The 19,676-nt window shown below is 54.3% G+C and overlaps 1 protein-coding gene across 11 annotated transcripts in view; it reads right to left on the bottom strand.

The window, feature by feature from the left end:
• The window catches only part of LOC135259249 (ELKS/Rab6-interacting/CAST family member 1-like), a 218,688-nt gene that overhangs the window by 123,549 nt on the left and 75,463 nt on the right, over positions 1-19,676 (bottom strand). For 4 of the 11 annotated variants that reach the window (XM_064343383.1, XM_064343384.1, XM_064343388.1 and 1 more), the window contains 4 exons: positions 17,719-17,859; positions 17,327-17,362; positions 11,908-12,101; positions 7,409-7,420 (listed from right to left, as the gene is read on the bottom strand). In XM_064343383.1, the coding sequence (XP_064199453.1) occupies positions 7,409-7,420; positions 11,908-12,101; positions 17,327-17,362; positions 17,719-17,859 (383 nt within the window). The remainder of the gene's footprint in view (positions 1-7,408; positions 7,421-11,907; positions 12,102-17,326; positions 17,363-17,718; positions 17,860-19,676) is intronic. The other 7 variants (XM_064343386.1, XM_064343389.1, XM_064343392.1 and 4 more) reach the window with 3 other exon arrangements.

Consider the following 19,676-nt stretch of genomic DNA (forward strand, 5'->3'; position numbering starts at 1 on the left):
GTGCCCCATCGAGCAGCCGCCTGAGGGGACTGTGGTTTCGGCAGGTGCGTGAGACTGCGTGTACTCGACGCGTTACCTACCCCACACGTAATTTGTCGGCGACGAGCGGCGGACGGGAGCGGCCCGGCGTGGGCGGCGAGGAGCGGTGTCCCTGCTCTCGCCATTACTCCGAAAACGCCGGCGAAAAATAAACTCAGACTAAACCCATTTAGATCTCCGGACCCGATACCCTACTGTTTATGTCTGCTTTCCACGAGGCCGGTTCACATGTGAGAGCGCATGGGCAGGAGCGCGCAGACGCATGCATGCGTATTTACACAGTCGCAACCACTTAAGGGGCCGTGGCCCGTATACAGGTCAGTGTAAGGCTGGGGTAATTGTGGGGGTGTCGGGGGGGTGCCGGGGGGGGGAGGCATAAACAGCAGCAGCATCATCAGCCAGAACCCTGACCGCTGAGGGAGGGGACCGCTCCGTCCCAAATAAGAGGCTTCCCCTTCTGTCTCCGGCGACCGCAAAGAGGAGGCCCCTGGAGCCCCTAAATCTCCCCCTCCTTAACCCCTGTGTGAGCCTGCCTCCTGGGACAGGGCCTCCCTAAAGCAGCCGGCCCAGAGGAGCGCTGCTCACAGGGGAGGGAATGGCCTCGGGACCAGAGCGCTGAGACTCTTAACCGTAACACCTCAGGGAATAACCCTCTACATGAATGGATGAATAACCCTCTACATGAATGGATGAATAACCCTCTACATGAATGGATGAATACATGGATGAATCCAGCTACGTGACCGGATTAACCTGAAGCACCTCCTGCCGTATGAATGGATAAGGAGTGAAACTATATGGGTTTAGTCTCTGTCGGCCACCATCGGCACACATGTCTGCTAAATCAGTGAATTACGTACTGTAATATCCATCTTGTCATAGGATTCAACACTACCAGAAACATGGAGCTATACATATTGCATGAGTACATCTATTCACATACAGTATCACAGCTAAGAGGAAAAAGATGAACACACACACGCACGCACACACGCACACACACACACAGCCGCGCACACACACAGTATACAGAGACATACACACAGACATGCCCACACACACACTCTGTTTAAGTAGCCTGTCGTTCTAAGACCCCCAGCAAACACGCAGCTCCAGACTGCCTCGCCCGCGTCGCTTGTTCAGCGAAGGCTCCTCCCTAATCCTCGCTGACATGTCGGATCAGTGGAACAACATGTACGTGTTCCACTTCCAAACCCCTGTCTCCATAGATACGCACGTATATATATATCTGCAACAGGTCATAAATACCCAGGAATGTTTCTCTTCTGCTATTTTCCAAGGGCTGGCCAAATGCATGTCCCCAGTGCTCTTCCAACAACCACCTGATTGTTTTCATTTTGTGTGCGTGCGTATGTGTGTGAGTGTACATGGGTGTGCGTGCATGTCTGTGTATGTGCGTGTGTGTGTGTGAGTGTGTGTATGTGAATGTGTGTGACTGTATGTGTGTGTACGTGTATGTCTGTGTGTGTCTGTGTGTGTGAGTGTGTGTATGTGTGTGTGTGTGTGAGTGTGCGTGTATGTACGTGCATGTCTGTGTGTGTGAGTGTGTGTATGTGAATGTGTGACTGTGTGTGGGTGTGTGTGCGTGTTTGTGCATGCATGTCTGTGTGTGTGTGTGAGTGTGTGTATGTGTGTCTGCGTGTGTGTGAGTGTGTGTGTGTGTGTGAGTGTGTGCGGAGATGAGCGTTTACTGGGATGGCATGTGAAGGGCACTTTGGCTGTTGAAGCCGCCAGTTAAATGTGGTTTTAAACAGCGCTGCACTGACCGGCCGAATCCGGAGCGATCAGCGGGCAATTAGGGGAGTGTGTATGAGCCACGGGCGGATTTTCATCAGATTTTCCCCTAAAACGGATCATGGAAACCCGGCAACCATCTCCGGCGCAGAGAGGGCCGCCAAGAACAACAAGCGCGCGTTTCCCAATGTCCCCTCTCACAGCGCAGCGCGCGCACACGCGTGCTCGCACACACACGCGACCGCGCGCTCACGCCTGACAGCTAACAGACCGTTAGCGCCTTCCCCCTCGTCACCGCGACAGGGAAACGGCGAGAGCTCCCGCGAACTGACGTGCGTGAGACAGACGCTCCTGTGAGAAGCGGCAGGTTGAGTCACACGCGTGCGTCCGTGCGCTACTCTGCACGCTGCTCAGGAATCCCACAGGCAGCCTGCAGAGCCAGCGGGAACAGCTAGCGCTCTTACTAGCCTGTGTGTGTGGAGTGAATACATAACGCAGCCAAACGCGCTGGAAATCCATAGCGCACTGTAGCTCCCAGTAACTGTAATAGTAAATACTGAAAAACTCCCATCCACAGGCCAGGATTGGCCACAGCTGAGCCTGTATCACAGATCTCCAGCCCAAACGCTCACTCCCTCCCCCTGCTGGTGAATGAGGGTACTGCTCGCACTGCTCTGGCCTTCGCACAGTGGCTGAGTGAGCAGGGTCCCCAATCGAGGGGGATATCGCCTGCCCGCCCGCCCCGCTGAGACGGCTGCAGCGTTTACAGCAGGGTGCTAAGCGCAGCTGACAGCGCGTTAATTTGACCTGATCCTCCCCCCCTTAAGCCCTCATACCAGGGATGCCTCTCTGGGGTCCCCCCCTCCCTCCCCTTCTTCCGCTGCTCTCGTGCTGGTCTGTGCTGTGATCGCGCACACGCGGCTAATCTGACCCGTTCTCAGGAGCACAAAGAGGACCCCCTCCCAGTGTCCCCAAAGGGAATACAGAGCAGAGCTGTCAGACCTGCTAGCGTACGGATACATCGCACGCGCAGCCACAGCGTTTGTGCTCACGGTGGTACGGTGTGTGTGATTTAAGGCTGTGATAAGATGTAGGGTGTTTTTCTAAGATACGTGTCACTTTAATGCAGATGATGTCAAACGGCATCACGAGTACCACGCCGTGCTTTCTGCTGCACATTTGGCCAATGGAAGGCCAGTGTGCTGACACGTTCAGCCAATGGAAGGCAAGTGTGCTGACACGTTCAGCCAATGGGAGGCCAGTGTGCTGACACATTCAGCCAATGGAAGGCCAGTGTGCTGACACATTCAGCCAATAGACCGACACTCGGCATACGGGCAGAGCGTGAGTAGGCAGGTTGAACCTGTGAATGGTGGATGCACTGACCGGCCATATCTGTGGTCAAAGTGAGTCAGCCAAACCTGCAACACGCTGAACTGTTTAAAATATTTAAAAAACACAAGAAGCATAAACCCACAGCCTGGGTCACCCTTTCCAGCTCAAAAAGGCAGTCAGAGATCTACCTCCACTTGGGAAATGCTTTGTATAGTTAAAATCAATTCCTGCAGTAAATGAAGTATGCGTGTCCGGTGCCAAAGGGACAGACTGGGCCAAACTGAGGAGGAGGATAACAGCAGAGGGAGCTCAGGCAAGGCCACAGAAGATGCTCAGCGTGGAGATATTAAACCATCTGAGGTCTTCTTTTGGGAGCAGGGGCTTGCTATTTTACTGGCTACTTCATTTAACCTTTTCCAACATTTTCCTTTCCTCAATAAAATTGTTGCAATGGACCTTGGGCGCTGGCTCCGCCCCTCCTGCGGTACGCGGTGACTGACCTCGGCCCTGTCCAGGTGCGGCTCTTTGGGGAACCTGCTCCTCACGGCTGATCTGCTTGCACAGCTCCGAACGAGCGCGAAGGGGGAGGCCAACGGGAACAAAAAGCCGTTTTGTAACGAGGAGCAAAGCCGGGCGACCTCCGCCAAAATTTCAAAAAAGGAGAAAGAAAAATATCTCACAGCCTAATTTTCCTGTCAAACCCCTGCACACTCTCTCCCCCCCTCTCCTCTCTCTCTCTCTCTCTCTCTCTCTCCCCTCCCACCACACTGGAGACTTGTTTCAGCACCACTGTCAGCCAAACACAAACAGGCCTGTGTGCTTACCCCTGCAACACACACACACACACACGTAAACACACGCACACACACACACACACACACACAAACACAAACACACACACACAAACACACACACGGACAGAATTTCTCAGATTCTCAGTGGTGCAGTTAGCTTGGAGCTACTCAGGTAAAAATTTTACCTCAGAGCAGAATGAGGGGAGGAGACACACTGCATACATACATGTCTTATACAAACACACATACAGTATCACAGACTGTGTGTGCATGACTGTCTCCGTCAGAGGGGAAGGGAAGAGGGGCATTGTGGGGCAGCGTGAGAACACCCAAATCGCAGTTCTACTCATACAATTACTGATTCAATTCGAGGTCATTTTCAGGGAAATATTAGTTTTGGCCATTAGCTACGGTAGGGTTTCAAATGGACTGAGGAGAAAAACACCAACCCCTCTATTAGCTGGCTCGGAGGCAGGGGTATGCTGTACTTTCAAAAGATAAAATAAAGCTCCCGCAATTCTTTCAGAGAATTCGAGATTCTGCTTAAACAGACTTTGAAACTGAGATCAAAGCCCCCCCTCCCCCACAAAAACACAAATGGTCCTCCTCATTAAAATAAAACAAACATCGTTCTACAGTGCCCCAGTACAAAGATTATTCTTTAGGATCAATTAAACTGACCCCAAATTGCCGGACTGAGTTCCAGGGATGAGCTGCCAACTCTTCCCGGCTACCCAGCGACGGGCACGACCGGAGATCAGGTCCCACGCTCTCCCCCCCCTCCCCGCGTGAAGCACGCGGTACTGCTGCCAGCCGGTCGCCAACGTCAGCCCCAAACGGCCGGTCACGGAGGGGGGGGCCGCCAACGAGAGGCCGCAGACCCACCGGACGCCCTGTTCCCAAGGGGCCCCAGGAAGCCGTGAGGACCCCAGGAAGGCGCACGGGGGGCCCCTGACACGGTGCTAACGGGCTTATTAGCACGTGGCTGCACGTACAAGGTTTTCAAAAGGCCCCATTGTTGGCCATATACAAAACCCCAAACAAGTGTAAGGGGGCGGGGGGGGGGGATTACAGGGCAGAACTGGGAAACCGTCTTTCTCGCGGATAATGAAGGAGGGAATAATGACAGGAGAGGAGAGGAGGCTAATGCTACCTGGCTCGGCGGGGGGATTAATGGCGGTGCACAGGTTCCAGGAGGCAGCGAAGATGACTGCAGCGCAGGCCTTTCATCATGGCATTATGCGCCACGTCGTCACGTCTAATTCCTTCATTTTTGTGCCTTCTCCGCTCTCTCGCTGTCCTGCGCCGACTAATTTGCATAAGCCCCAGGTCCCCCCCCCCACCCCACCCCGGCGGAATGGGAGAAACAGCCTCGAGTCAACTGAGGACAGGAGAGTCTCGGCACTGAAAATCGTGACCGGCATGATGAAAGGGAAAGAGAGAGAGAGAGAGAGAGAGAGAGAGAGAGAGAGAGGAGGCACAGACGCACGCGCTCGCACACAAAATATCAAATAACTGTTGTGTGGACTTTCTTTTTTTTTTCTTTCTTTTTCCCTTCTAAAAAAATCGGCTTCTTTACGTTGGCCGTCCCGCCGGCTGCGACGCTCGCTGCCCTCCCACTGACTCAAAGACACCCCCGTCCCGAAAGTTTCCCTTCCGCAGAGCGAGAAGGCCCGTTCCCACACAAACAGAGGATCAGACACACTGCCCCGCGGAGCTGCGGTCGGGGAGACGGCCGGGCCTCTGCAGCCCGACCGAAACGGGCCCGCAGTGTGCCGGGGACTGCCCGTTCCAACCGGCCGGACGGACTGACGCACCGGCCCGCCAGGCCAGCGCTGGCGCCGGACCCGGGGAAACCGGAGATGGACGGGCGCTCTAATTTATGAAGTCATCCCCCCCCCCCCACCCCGTCAGCGGATGCTGTTGGGATCAGCGGACCGAGGAGATGACCGCTCCCCCCCCCCTCTCTCTGGCCACGCCGCCCGTGCGGTCGAGGTCCAGGCCGCTCCCCATCCGGGCCGGGGGCAGCTCAGCCCACGCTGGCAGAAAGGTCCGACCGCACGCGAACCTACAGGACGGCACTGTTCTCACGAACCCGGCCGGCCCGACCGCTCCGGGGGCGAACGGGACCGGAGGGGGAACGGATACCTTTTTATTTATCGAGGAACCAGCGGGAAATCTTACACAGTAAGCAGGACGGGGCACTTCAGAGACCGCGCGCAATCAAAATCTTAATCTCATAATACCGCCAGTGTACACAAAGAAAAAACACCATATTGACCAATTTTTTTTCTGTTTACATTTTAAAAGAGTTTTCTGCACCCTGAAAGCAGCAGAGTATCCACACTGCCCCCTGCTGGAGGACCTGCTATTGGTCATTCTGAGACCAGGTTTATTTCAAAAGTTACACTACTTTTTAACCAATCTACCAATCGGAAGTGATCTTGAAGTGAATACCCATACAAAATGAACACACAATGTCAGGCCACCAGCTCTTGTGTTTCAACACTACACAATAAAATCTATTTTCTTGTTTATAAATGAGAAGATAAGGAAGTATACGCCTTTGCAAATTGGCTGAACTAACAATTCAAACGCAACAGAAAGGCAATTTTACAGCATCTTTAAAGGAACAATGTCCCTAGTGTGAAGCTGCAGTGGGAATGTGGTGTCAGCCATACTGGGCACGTGCAGGAAGTAGCCCCGCCCGGCGAAGAGGGCGGAACGATGCACAGCGCACCGAAGTTCCTCTCGCGCGTGCGTCTGCTGGCGAGGATGGGATATTGATTGCGTGCGTTTCTCACTTCTTTAAGAGGGAATCAAAGGCAAAAAAAAAAGATCACTGTCAAGACGTTCCAGATACAAAGCGCTGTTTGTTTTCTCGGAGAACAAAAGCTGACAAACCTCGACAAAACAACTCGGAGAAATAAAAAATAATAAGCATGCTAAACAACAAAGCCGCGCGCCGCAGCCCAGACTGCGCCGAGCAGCAATCAATTTCAAACGCCGGCAGCGCAGACGCGCCTTTCGGGCGAGTTTGAGAGCGGTGACTGATGGGATTTATTTTCGCTCCAATTAAAGCTGCTCAGGAGCCTCTCTGTGGAGTGGGGGGGTTTTTGTTTTGGGTTTTTTTCCTTCCCCTCCCCGGTCTCCTGTTCCGCGCGCTTCTGAAGAGAAGTTTGTCACTGAACGTGTCGCTTCTCTCTGAAGCCGTGTGTCAGTAAAGCAGACTCTACTATGCGCTTTCCAGGGGGTTTCTAGGCCTTGTGAGCTCACGATTTGACTCCGCCTCCGTACAGTAGGCCGCACTGCGACCGGGACAGCCAGGACAGCTGGCTTCTTCCTGCCCATCAGAGGACTCAGAGGAAGCTGAGCCAGTCTCACTGCGTCTGCCGCCATTACGTGCCACTCATATCCCAGAGTTCCCCTGTCCGAAGTCATGCGGGTGCAGAGTGGAAAAAGAGAACAGAGAAGAAGCTACTAACCTTGAGGCCAGACTGTGAAGAAGACAGCATTCCAGTGCACAGATTAAAAGGAAGGAGAGAGAAGAGAGAAACACAGTTAAAAGCCCAGTTAGTCAGCATGGAGGAGGGAAAACCAGTGTTAGCACAGGCAAGGTCAGAGCACAACCAGACAGACAAATAAACAGAGACAGACAGATATACAGACAGACAGATAGGCACTGTGTGCCTAGAACAGAGCTCTTCCACAGAGAGAGAGCTCATCCTCAGAGCAGTCATAGATACAGAGGGTGTGAATGCTCCCATGGTACACTGGGGAAATGAGAATCATCACAAGGAGCAAAAGACGACAGTAAGGGATAAAGACAGACAACAGCATTCTGGGCTATCACATGGGCCAGTTGGACGCACTACCGACACCTCCCCCCCACCCCCCTCTTCCGAAAACCTCCTCCTTTCAGGCACTCAGGACTCCAGAGGGTGGCAGCCGCTCCGCTGGTAAACAGGCGAGGCAGCATCTACCGCTTTGATCAGTGGCCACGTCTCCCCCCCTGCCCCGCCCTCTCCTGACCTGAGCAGGGCCTCAGCCAGCACTACATATCCCACAATCCCAAAAATCCGTAGCCCAAAAACCCCCAAAATCACCATGTTTACCGGGTTCAAGTGATTGGAGGAACGATATTTCTGATAGAGTACTGCCCCCCCCACACCCCAGTTTATTACTCCAGTGCCAGGCAGATCCCATCCTGACACGTCCTGATCTCTGTGAAAAAAATATCAAACAGAAAACACGCTCCTTTCTCTTCCAGTGTAACCGTGGAAGAGCAACAAAGTGTAGCTTCTGCGTGTGATCCTCCTCTTTAATTATACAGAGGGAAAGAAATGCACTGATCTGAGCAAAGCGGAGTCTCTGTCTGTACCCCCCACGGGGGGGAGGGGCCCGGGACGGCTGTCAATAAACGTGACGGAGGCCTGACATCCACCCGGGAGCTCAAGCACCTGTTTGAAGAAAAAAAAAAACAGCAAGAAAAAAAAAAAGCAAAAACAAGAGAAGAGGAAAAAGTACAGTGCATGGCTTTCCGGGGCCTTGTTTCCCCCTGGCCTCCCGTGGAGAGCCTGGCAGAGATCAGCACTAAACGAGCCGCCGGAAGGCCCCCGGCGGGGGGGAGAGGAGGGGGGGGCACGCTGCTCTCTCACCCCGCCGACCCGGGGCGGAAACCAGCGGGCGCGGCGGCGGGACGTCCCGTGGCTCGTCTCCGAGCGGGGCGTGATCCGTCGTGACTCCAGCTCGGCGCCGACGGCCAATCGGACGCCAGGGCAGAGGTCACGGAGAGAGCCGACGTTTCTCACAGCTTTCACTCACACTGCTACTTCGCCCGCAACAAATTCCCTCATAGGCCAGTTCACTCAAATACATCACGTGACTTGCATGTCACGCTTTTCACCCTCAAATTCTTTCTTTTTTGCTTCCCCTAAAAAATGGGCTTGTCGTTCTTCGTTGCTCTGTGACTGAATGCATTTATCCTGCTTCGGTTTAGATTCTCTGTGTGCGATTAGACGCAAGTAAACACAGTCTGACCAGGACTGATCCTGACTGGGCACGTTTCATGTTTAAATTACAGCTGATTCATATCAGATCGGAGACATCAGCATTAACTACTCCAGAAACTAAGCCAGAAACTCTCCAGTTCCTGACACATCATTCCACTCTCAACCTGAATGTGTTTGGAGTCAGCATCTCCTTAATTATTCATTTCTTTCATTTATTTATACAAGGAGAGCTGGGAGAAATGCTATATTTCCCCCACAATTAATTACTACCAATTAACTCAAGTAAAACACAGACGTCCAGAAACACACGGCTAAAAACATGCAGACACACACGGAAAAACATGCACTCACGCCAAGGCAGTCAAACAAACAGCAAAATGTACAAACACACAAAGACAAACAAGCGCACACACACACGCACACACACACACACACTCCTGGCAGACTGCATTGCTGTTCCTCTCATGCAAAGTGTGTTTACGACAATGTGAAAACAATCTTTCTGCTGGCAGGACGCAGAAGGGAATTAATCAAGATCAAACAGGTTCCGGCTCATACAACTCCGTCATCCTTACCTCCCCCCATCAGGGCCATCCCTGCCAGCATTACCTCACCCCACCTGGACAGGAAACGCATCATCATCACAAGCCAAAGCAGGGCAGAGGCGAGATTAACCTGGCACCCCACGATCCCAGGGTGCAGTGCGTGGATGCGCAGGAAGGGTTTGGGGGAAGGGGGGGGGGGCTGTTTACACTTGGCAGACAAACGCTCTTCTTCCGATGCAGCCAGCATGTGACCCTGCAGCGTTGGCAGGAGACGGCGGGCGCATGCCTGCATGCACGTCGCAGGGGGGCAGACGTGCAGGCTGGCGGGGCAGCTCTGGGGAACTGGATTTTCCCTCACAGGGGAGCTCTGCAGAAGCGCTTCTGATTAATGGAGCGAGAGCCTGCCCGAGCAGAGGCCCAGGCTACGCGGGCCGCCCGCTAACCGTACCCCGCTGTAACTACACTGCGCTGGCAGCAGGGGCTTCACCGGTAAAAACCACGCCGCAGTGCCGTGCGAGCGGGGGGCTGGCTTATGGGTGGGGACGAGGAGCGGGAGACAGCAGTAGGGTTCTGGCTGCATAGACAATGGAGGTGAGGTCACAGGGGCAGGGGCTAAAGAGGAGGGAAGTTTGGGGGGGGGGGGGGTGGAATGTAACAATTTTACACACATGGATGTTAAAATATGGGAACGCACACAGGGACAAAACAACATGACATACAGCACTCACAGTTAATGAGCCCAGGCTACACCAGGGGTCGGCCATTACACACTGCTGGGAACATGCAGAACGACCCTCCCTGGACGTGATGTCACCTCTACAGCTATGACATCACAAAAGGCCAAGACTGGACAGCTGGCCCATCCTTTAGGCTCAAACGATATGCAAAATGCCAATGGATTCAGCCTCTTTGTGCGGGTCATGTGGCCTTGAATCCAGAAGTTGTCTAGACCAACCAAATGGCCGCCTCCATATTCTTAACAGTGAAAGTCCCCTCTGCTGTTCAAGCTGAAAAATTCCAATTTTATGCATCTTATAAATATTCATGAAGGGGCGTGATATAGATAATACCATGGCTAAGGATGGTCTGTCCTTGGACACACCTCTTTGATGAATATTCATAAACTGTAATTTAGCGCCATAAACTCTGACTACCAACCAAAACGCCCTCTTAGAGTAAGCAAGAGCTCGGGCCTCACAAATTAACCCAAAACCTTGTCAATGGAAACTCAACACAGCTGAGGCTGAATGAAAGTGCTGTGGGTGTGCTCCACTGAGAAAAACTAACCGGACTGAGGGTTATATACATACTTTACTGAGGATAATATACATATTATATGCATATTTTCAGATTCGCTCTCACACGTTGTGCTCTAATGAGCAGCAGGCTGAGGGAAGGCATCATCCTACAGCGGATAAACTGGCAGTAAGACCTGATGTGCAATGCAGTAATTTACACCCTGAGGATAACACGCCACAGCACAACAGCACAATACCGTACAGCATGTTCTCATACGCTCTGCATGCAAACGCCCCAGAAAAGTTCAATTAGAATCAAAAGAGAACAATCATAACCGACTGAAAGTCTAAAAGGAGAGGAGCAGGCACATTAAAAAAAGGCTTAAGGCTCTGAAAGAGGAGCTGCACCTTTGATGTGGCTTGGAGCTGAAGTCCAAAGACAAGACGCAGCACAGCTAAAGCTGAAGCTAAAGCTCTCCCCCGCTTTTAAAGAGCTGAGGGGGAACGGGGAACGTCAACATCCTGCTAGGACTGTGTGAAGGCCCAAGGTCTCAAAGTGCTTCAGACGCACCTCACATTCAATCAATTAGGTAGCCAATGCATTCATCAGTACAGGCAAACAACCAACAAAGAGGTCCACGACTATAAGTCCAAGTCTAATTATCACAAAAAAAAATCATTTTCAATAGCTATTCATTATTAAACCATTTTCATTTCTATGAAACATGAATTTACTTCTGCATGTTGACCACAGTCAAAGAGCAGGGCTACATTAAGATGGTGAGAGTTTAAGATCTCATGAAGTGCCCTTTGCCCCTTCTGTTGTGTGACAAAATTCCGTGGGCCACTGAATGGCAGCTTCTAGCCCACCTCCACACTCCTTTCAGACAGAGACCGAGCCGAAGGAGAGACGGAATCAAACAAACACAGAAAGATGCATAAAGGGAATGAGAGAAAGACAAGTGCAAATGGACAGAGGACGCCAGGTTTGTAAAGGAGTCATCCTTGGCTTCAGGTAAATGCAAAGAAAACAGACATATAAGACATAACCTGTATGAAAGCCTTGCCTTCAGGTGCAGATAGAAACGGAGGAGACAGACGGACAGACGGATGGAGGGACAGACAGACAGATGGACACGCTTCCACAGCAGAGGCTGTGGAAACAGGCGCCCCCCCCGCGCCCCCTCACCTCTCCAGCTCATTGATCTTCTTGTCCTTGTCGTTCTTCTCGTTCTCCATCTCGCGCAGGATCTCCAGCAGCCGGTCCACCTCGGCCTGGGCCTTCCCAGCGTCCTCGCGGTGCCGCGCCACCTCCCGCTCCAGCGAGGCGATGCGCTCCGACAGCTCCGTGTTGGCCTGCGCCTCCACCGCTGCGTTCTGAGCCTGCGGGGGGACACGCCCAGGTCAGGGGCGACCGAGCACCAAACCTCAGTCCATACTTACAGTGCCGTGTGTTTTTGGCTTTTCTGGAACCTGGACAGAATGATCTTAGTTCATTGGAAACATCAAAATGGATTTTAAACGACTGAAGATGAAGACACGGACCTGCTTTTCACATCATCAACCGTCCAACTAGGCCACCGGCCAATGGGGGACGACTCAGACGCATCTCATCCACAACACACGTGAAACTAGCCAATGAGCTCGTTCTGAGGGGACACTCGAGCCAGATGCGGCTGCTTGACTCCGGTCCCCTCAGTCAGGAATGCACCGCAGTCATTAAACGAACATCTTGCCTTGCTTCACTGACCACTAGTGCCTCATTTTATAAAGTCTGAGCGGGGGAATAAACTGCTAATGGACACACACACACACACACACACACACACACAGTTCTCTCCGTTTTTCACCATTTACCAGCACATTACCGTGCTCAGCCTATTAGCCTTTAGCACGTCTCAGACGGGCACGTTCGCCGTGTTCTTTGGAGGCCACATTAAGAGGCCAGAGGAATGCTGGGATACGTCATCACAGCCATCATCACTTCATTTCAAAAACTTCATACTCAAAACCTTACAGGCCAGCTCCCAAATGTAACAGCTATAAATCCTCTTACACTACTAGCAGGGCGAAATGAGGGGCTGAGTCTCCTCTAATGACAGCCGAGCCTATGTGTAGTGGGGAGGGGGGGTGACCTGAGCTAACACCCCTCAGAGGGGTGAAAAAAGTCCAAACACCCCCCCGCCCCCAGCATAATAACCCAATTCTGCCAGGTCCAACCCAGCCCGGTCCAGGGTTCAGCCGGGCCAGCATTCCGTCCACACCGACGACCCGCCCCTACCCGCACCCCCAGCCCCGCCCCCGCCCCTGTGGCAGCGCCGGCCCCGGCTAAACCCATGACCTCACAGCTGGGCCGGAGGTGATGCAGCGGTGGGTAAGAAGGGTTCCGGAAAAAAACACCCACAAAAAAAAAAAAAAAACCCAGTACGCAGCTGTTAAACTGGCATGTGATCACCCCGTGTGTGTGTGTCCCAGACCTGGCTTGTTACCGTCTCCGGGAATCTGTTCCAGTTGAACTCACAGGAGTTGAGACAGGAAGTGTGTACCGCCAGGCTGCTTTAAACGGACAGTGATTAACCCAACCCCCCCCCCACACCCTTCCACTGCAATTACCAAGAGCCAGATCTGACACTACGCTCCGATCACCCAGCGAGCAGCCAGCGAGCAGCCAGCAAACAGCCAGCGAGCAGCCAGAGAGCAGCCAGAGAGCAGCCAGAGAGCAGCCAGCAAGCAGCCAACGAGCAGCCAGAGAGCAGCCAGAGAGCAGCCAGCAAGCAGCCAACGAGCAGCCAGAGAGCAGCCAACGAGCAGCCAGCAAGCAGCCAACGAGCAGCCAGAGAGCAGCTGGCGAGCAGCCGGCGAGGAGCCAGCCAGCAGTCAGCCGCAGGTGCCACGGCTACGCACACTCCCTGACCCGGGCGGTTCTGACAGGGCGGGAGAGAGCGGGCGAGGGGGAGGCCCGCGGGGTTCTGTGCCAGGCTGCCCGCTGCCGCGCCAGGTACTCGCGCCGTGCCAGCCTCCCCGAACGCCCCTCCAGACAGCGGCTCCCCTTTGCCCCTCGGCTATATTTAATAAATAATTACGTTTTATTAGAGATATTATTTATGCGGCCGTTCGGGCCCTTTAATTTGCTCTTTAAAGTCTGGGACTGGAACGGCGAGGGTTTCCACGCCGACCGCCAAGAGCCCACTTCCAACGCGGGGAGAGCAAACAGTGTTATGTCATACTGTGAGAGTGACTGAGTGCAAGAGGATAGAGGAGAGAGAAGGGCGTGTGTGTGTGTGTGTGCGCGCGTGTGTGCACACATGCGTGTATACAAACACAGACAAGTGTGTAATTTCAAATCATACTCTGGCGACAGTGCTTACTTGTATTTCAAACAATGTGGAATAATTGTGGTAACTTCAAATAAAACAGAAAAGGAGAGAGAGAACCTGGCTATGATTCAGAGACAGGAGTGCAGGTAGCTTGGTGCTGCCGTTCCTGCCGCCCTGTTTCTCCCCCCATAGTCTGAGCTTCACAGCGGGTCTCTGAGCAGCCAAACCGCCCTTTCCTGCTCTCCTTCTCATTTAGCCCCCCAGTGAGGAGCATCGGCTCAGAAGGTCGTCATGGAAGCCCCCCGTCGCTCGGCAACCACCTGCGGCTGCAGCGGAACAGAACGCGGGGTGCAGCTGTCACGGCTGCCACTCGGGCCGGAACTTCTTAAGGGGGAGGAGCCGCAATTCACGCCCCCCAAGCAGAGTTCTGCAGCTTAAACTGCCTTCTCGTCCAGCCTCTTCCTCCTCTTCATCTTCCTCCTCCTGCACCCTCTCTCCTCTGCAGGCCTCACGGTCTTGGCTGACCCAAAGCCTTCCATCCAGCGCTGGTTCTGACGCAGGTCTTACGAGCTGGACGTGTGAGGGAGGCTCGTGTGCTAACGCCTGACTGCTCATAATTCACCACATATTAAAAAGGGTAGGAAATGGCTTTCATAACTGCCTTTATTAGCTAGCCCGTCCGCGCAGCTGTGCGTGTTCCACTAGCGAATCAGAACGATGCTCTTGGGTGCAGGGGAAGGTGTTGGTGTTGGAGTCGGGAGGAGGGCCTTGTATGGCTGCAGAGCAGCAGACTGGGAGCGGTTTGGGCGGCAAACATGGTGTGAGAAATGGAACTTTCATGTGAATGTGAGCGGACATATGGGGTGAATCAGTCTGATGATGATGATGAGGTTGTGTGTGTGTGTGTGTGTGGCGTGGGGGGTGTGTGTGGCCCTACGTGTGTGTGTGTGTGTGTGGCGTGGGGTGTGTGTGGCCCTATGTATGTGTGTGCGTGTGTGTGTGTGTGTGTGTGCGTGTGGCCCTATGTATGTGTGTGCGTGTGTGTGTGGCCCTATGTAAGTGTGTGTGTGTGTGTGTGTGTGTGTGTGTGTGGTGTGTGTGTGGTGAGCCACTGCCATATCCAGTGTATCTGGAACATGTCTGTGACTGGGACAGTGTTCCAGGCCTCTCTCAGTAGTGTGGAGCTATGCAGGGGCCAGTCTCATCCTTCTTCTGTGTGTTTGTCTTAAAGCACAGAGGATCCCCAGACACCCGCTCCCGCGTCTACGGACTGTTCTGGAACACGGCCGGCCCGGTCTCGTCCAATCGAACGGAAGCTCCCGCTCTCTCGCCTCGGGTGAACGCGTCCCAGCTGGACCCGCGCGAGCGTGCAGCGTCCCCGCAGAGAGGAGCAGCGCGTCCGCTCACACGCCGCCGCGGCTGCACACAGCGGGAGGGAAGAGCGGAGAGCTGGAGAGAGGGAACTCGCACGTTACACTGGGGAACGGAGGGAGGAGGAGAGAAGGGCAGAGAATGAAAGCGATTAATCACCGGGCGCGGCTCTGCCAGGCGGCTCTGCTGAGGAGCGAGCGCCCGCCCCTCCTGCCCCCCCCCCACCCCCCCCACCCCTCTGCTCAGGGGAGCCGCTGCTCTACACAGGTCCTCCAGCGCGTGAGCGCGGCCCTCAGAATACGCGCTGTGACAGGCAGGAGCCCAGGGGCTCACACCTCCCTCGCCCTGCCGGGGCCTCTGGAGTGCAGGGTGCAGGTTTTAATGAGGTAGCGTAGCGCACCGCGCAGTGTTAGCGCAGCGGGGACCAATCAGAGCGGAGCTCCGCTCCCCATCCCCCGGGAGGCAGAGTGCCCGTGTGAGCTGTGTGAGCCGAGCCCAGATTGGGCTCGCAGCTATTTCCATCGGCCCTGTCAGGTCAAGTGTGGGCAGGAGCGCCGTGTGCTCAAACTGCAGGGAGTTAAGGAGGGAAAACGCAGGGGTGACTGGATGAGACCGGCCGGCCGTTTGCCAGCCATTACTGCGGACTGAGGGGCGCTGCTGTCTGCAGCGTGTCCATTAGAGAGGACGGGCGTGTCGGGTCCCGCTCCAAGCACGATGAGCTGTCTGCTGCTCCCCCCGGAGGTCTGGAAGGGGCTGACTTCTGGAACTCTGATCACACCGGTGACGCTCTTCACCTGGAGACTGGATTTAAGCTCTCCTCCTGCTCTCCCTGGAGCCAAGCCCAGATTCGACACCCAAAAACCGCACCCTGAATCCACACCCTAGAGCCTTGGGGAAGTAATTAATGCGAGCTTCCCCTGGCTTTGCCAGTACACCGTAATTCGCACAATATACTGGATAAGACGGCCAAAATAAAGCCTGTACAACACAGAGATGAAATGTGCACAGCAGCACATATCTGAGCTGTGAGAATGCCCTGATAACGGCGGAAGGTAGAAAATGGCATGACAGGGCCCTCAGTGCCTGTGCTTCACCCAGGCGAGGCCCAGGAGGGGCAGCCCAAACATGGGGTCTCACGGCTGCCTGCTGCTAAGGGGCCCAGGCTTCTGGTCCAATACAGCTCCAGCCTAACTCAGTCTAAAACGCCGGACTGGATCTCCTCTCTGTGCGGATACAGACTCTCTGCTCCCACCTGTCTGTAGTTAGTGTCAGTGGCGTCAGTGGCCATGAAAGATGATGAGTCTCACGAGGATAAATTTATCAGCTCAGAGACATCAAGGGAATGCCCAGGTAACAAAAACAAAATGCAACAAAAAACGCACACACTAGCACGCACATACACACAACTTAGACACATACTTGTGTGCATGTGCACTGGCACACACAAGATACTACAGAAAGAGGCTAGCAGCGAATGCTACTCTTCCATTGAGAATCGTTATAGCCCAGGCCCCAGCCAGCAGACTCTAGCTAGCTCAGCCCACTGCATAGCACCACACAGCACAGAGCACCAGAGGATGCCACATCCGGCCAAACAGTGCACAGCCATGTTACAGCAGTCCTTATGACGTGGGAAAGTGAAGCGCACAGTCACGGAGTCACAGGCACACGCCTACAGAGAGAAGGATATGCACAGGTGCTCATGCAAAGTCAACTCGGCCCCATGCACACACACATACGCAGCCAAACACAGACACACACACACAAACACACACTCTCATGCACACACGCACACACGCATTCACACACACGCACGTACACAAACACGCGCACATGCTCACATACAAGCGCACACACACACACGCGCACACACACACACAGCGTTTCCTGTGCTACACAGACACGGCTGGGTGCACTTACAAGCTCTGAAGGATGGGCTGACATGAGTTCAGAGAGCTTCAGGAAGAAACAGGAGGAATGGAAGGGGAAGGGGAAGCATGAAAGAAAATCAATGACTTTAAAGGAAAATAAAGGAAAAACTGTCACAATAAAATAAAATGATTTTTTTTTAAAGTGGCATCAGTGGAAGATGGCATTTAAAAAACTTGGGCACCGTACACAGGAGAAATGGATGCTCGCACATAAGCTACTCGATTTAGCATAGAGAAGCGGGCTCCAGCTACTGGGTGCACCCCATAATGGACCAGGGAGAGAAACGCTAAAACACCAATAGCCATCCATAACCTGCCATTGGGTATCACTGTAAAGCGTGTAGCGTGTGGCTATCTGTGGGCAGCAGGGGGCGCTCTCACCTTCTTGAGCTGGGACTCCAGTTTGAGGCACTCCTCCTTCTTCTGCTCCAGGGTGATCTCCATGCTCTTCAGCTTGGAGTCCTTCTTGAGGCCCGAGGAGGCCAAAGAGGAGGCGTGCTCCTTCAGGTCCAGCAGGGAGGTCTGGGGGGGGGGAGGATAGAGGGGGAGGGGGGTTATATGTCACCGTGCTGCTGCATTAAGCTGCCTGCTGCGTACGTTAGGGAGCTCTGTGAGGGACAGGGCGGGGGAGTGAAGCCAGGCCTCCTCCCTCACAGCGCGTGACTCAGTGGCGGGACATGGGAAGATGTTTCTTCACACGCTAAAGCACCCCCCCGGTCCCAGGCCGAGGCCGAGGGCAATCCGAATCTCCAGCGCGCGAGTAAGCGGCGCATCGCGGTACCGCCGGGCCGGTTCGGGCTCAGTGCCGCGCCCCTCCACCCGTGAAGCGCTCCCCCGCCGCATCCGCTCCCAGTCAGGGGCGGCCAGGTTTTACACATCACTGAGGTCCGCAGCCGAAAACACTGATCTAATGCTCATATGGCCTTACAGCGCTCTGTGGGTGGAAACGCGTCGGTTAGCGAGGGGGGGGTGGGGTACAGCCTGAAATGGAAACGCCGGTCTTGTATTTTCAGCTTTTGCCAGAGCCTGGGACCAGTCATCCCTGACCCACTGTGCCATGTAACACCAGTAATACCATGTCATACTGTCACGTGCTGGCGATCCTCAAACACACACACACACACACACACACACACACACACACACACACACAGTCACAGTGCCAGTCTGTCAGCCTCCAATTGCTGAGGTTCCCCTGCACCAGTTCTTAATCTATTAATGCTTTGGGCATGGGAGAGGAGAGCAGGACAGAGCAATGCAGAGGAGAGGAGAGGAGAGGAGAGCAGGACAGAGCAATGCAGAGGAGAGGAGAGGAGAGGAGAGGAGCACAGAGGAAAGAGTTATGAGGGGGAGAGCAGGGTAGCTGGGTGTCATGCAGACTCAGCGCAACATGGAGCGAAAGGGAGAGGAAGGGATGAGAGAGGGGAGAGGGGAGAGGGGTCAGAGGAGGAGAGCAGAGAGGGCTGCGGCTCGCTGTTTATCTTGCGCAGTGCGAGCGTGAGGGAACATGGCCAGTGGAGGGGGTTAAGTGGTTTCCTGGCTCAGCCTCCTTTCGGGGCTGGAGCAGACAGCGGAGAGGAATGTAGGGATCCCACAAAATAGGAATAACATGAATAATAAAATCCACCACCGAAGAAAAACACAGAAGGTGGACTCCTTGTTCAACAGCCAGACACTTCGGGTTCCATGTCCTGTCCATATTGTCTTTTGTGTGTGTGCCTGTGTGTGTGTGGGTGTGGGTGTGTGTGTGTGTGTGTGCATGCATGTGTGTGTGCGTGTACGTGTGTTCATGTGTGCGTGTGTGTGTGTGTGTGTGTCCATGTGTGCATGCGTGTGTGTGTGTGTGTGCATGAGTAAAATAAAGCAATAAACAACCGGAACAGATAATCTATACACCAGGCACTGTCCCACAGTACTTCTGTTCCAGGCAGGGACCAATCAGAACACAGATGATAGTGGCCATTCCGTCTCTAAGCCAATCAGGCTGGCCGGTGCAGTGAACCCGTGTGTGTCCTGAGCAGTAGGATGCAGGACCGCAGCCCTGGCGCTGTGGGCTCCGCTAGCCGGAGTCAGCCCGGGACAGCGGGGTCGGGCAGAACAGGACGAACCGAGGGGGAAGGAGGAGGAGGAGGACGCCGCGACCCGAATCCGGCTTCCTGTCAGGGCCGCCGGTCCAGGAGCACGCACCCCGGCTCCGTTTCGCTTCTTTAATTATCGGGCGCTGGAAACGCCGCGTGCAAGCGCTGCGGCCGAGCGCCCCAAGACAAACACCGCCCCGCCCCGCCCCGCCGCAAACCCGCGGCCACGCCCACGCCCCCGCCGAGAGCCAGCGGCCTGCC

This window comes from Anguilla rostrata, chromosome 7, assembly GCF_018555375.3.
Source record: "Anguilla rostrata isolate EN2019 chromosome 7, ASM1855537v3, whole genome shotgun sequence".
NCBI lineage: Eukaryota > Metazoa > Chordata > Actinopteri > Anguilliformes > Anguillidae > Anguilla > Anguilla rostrata.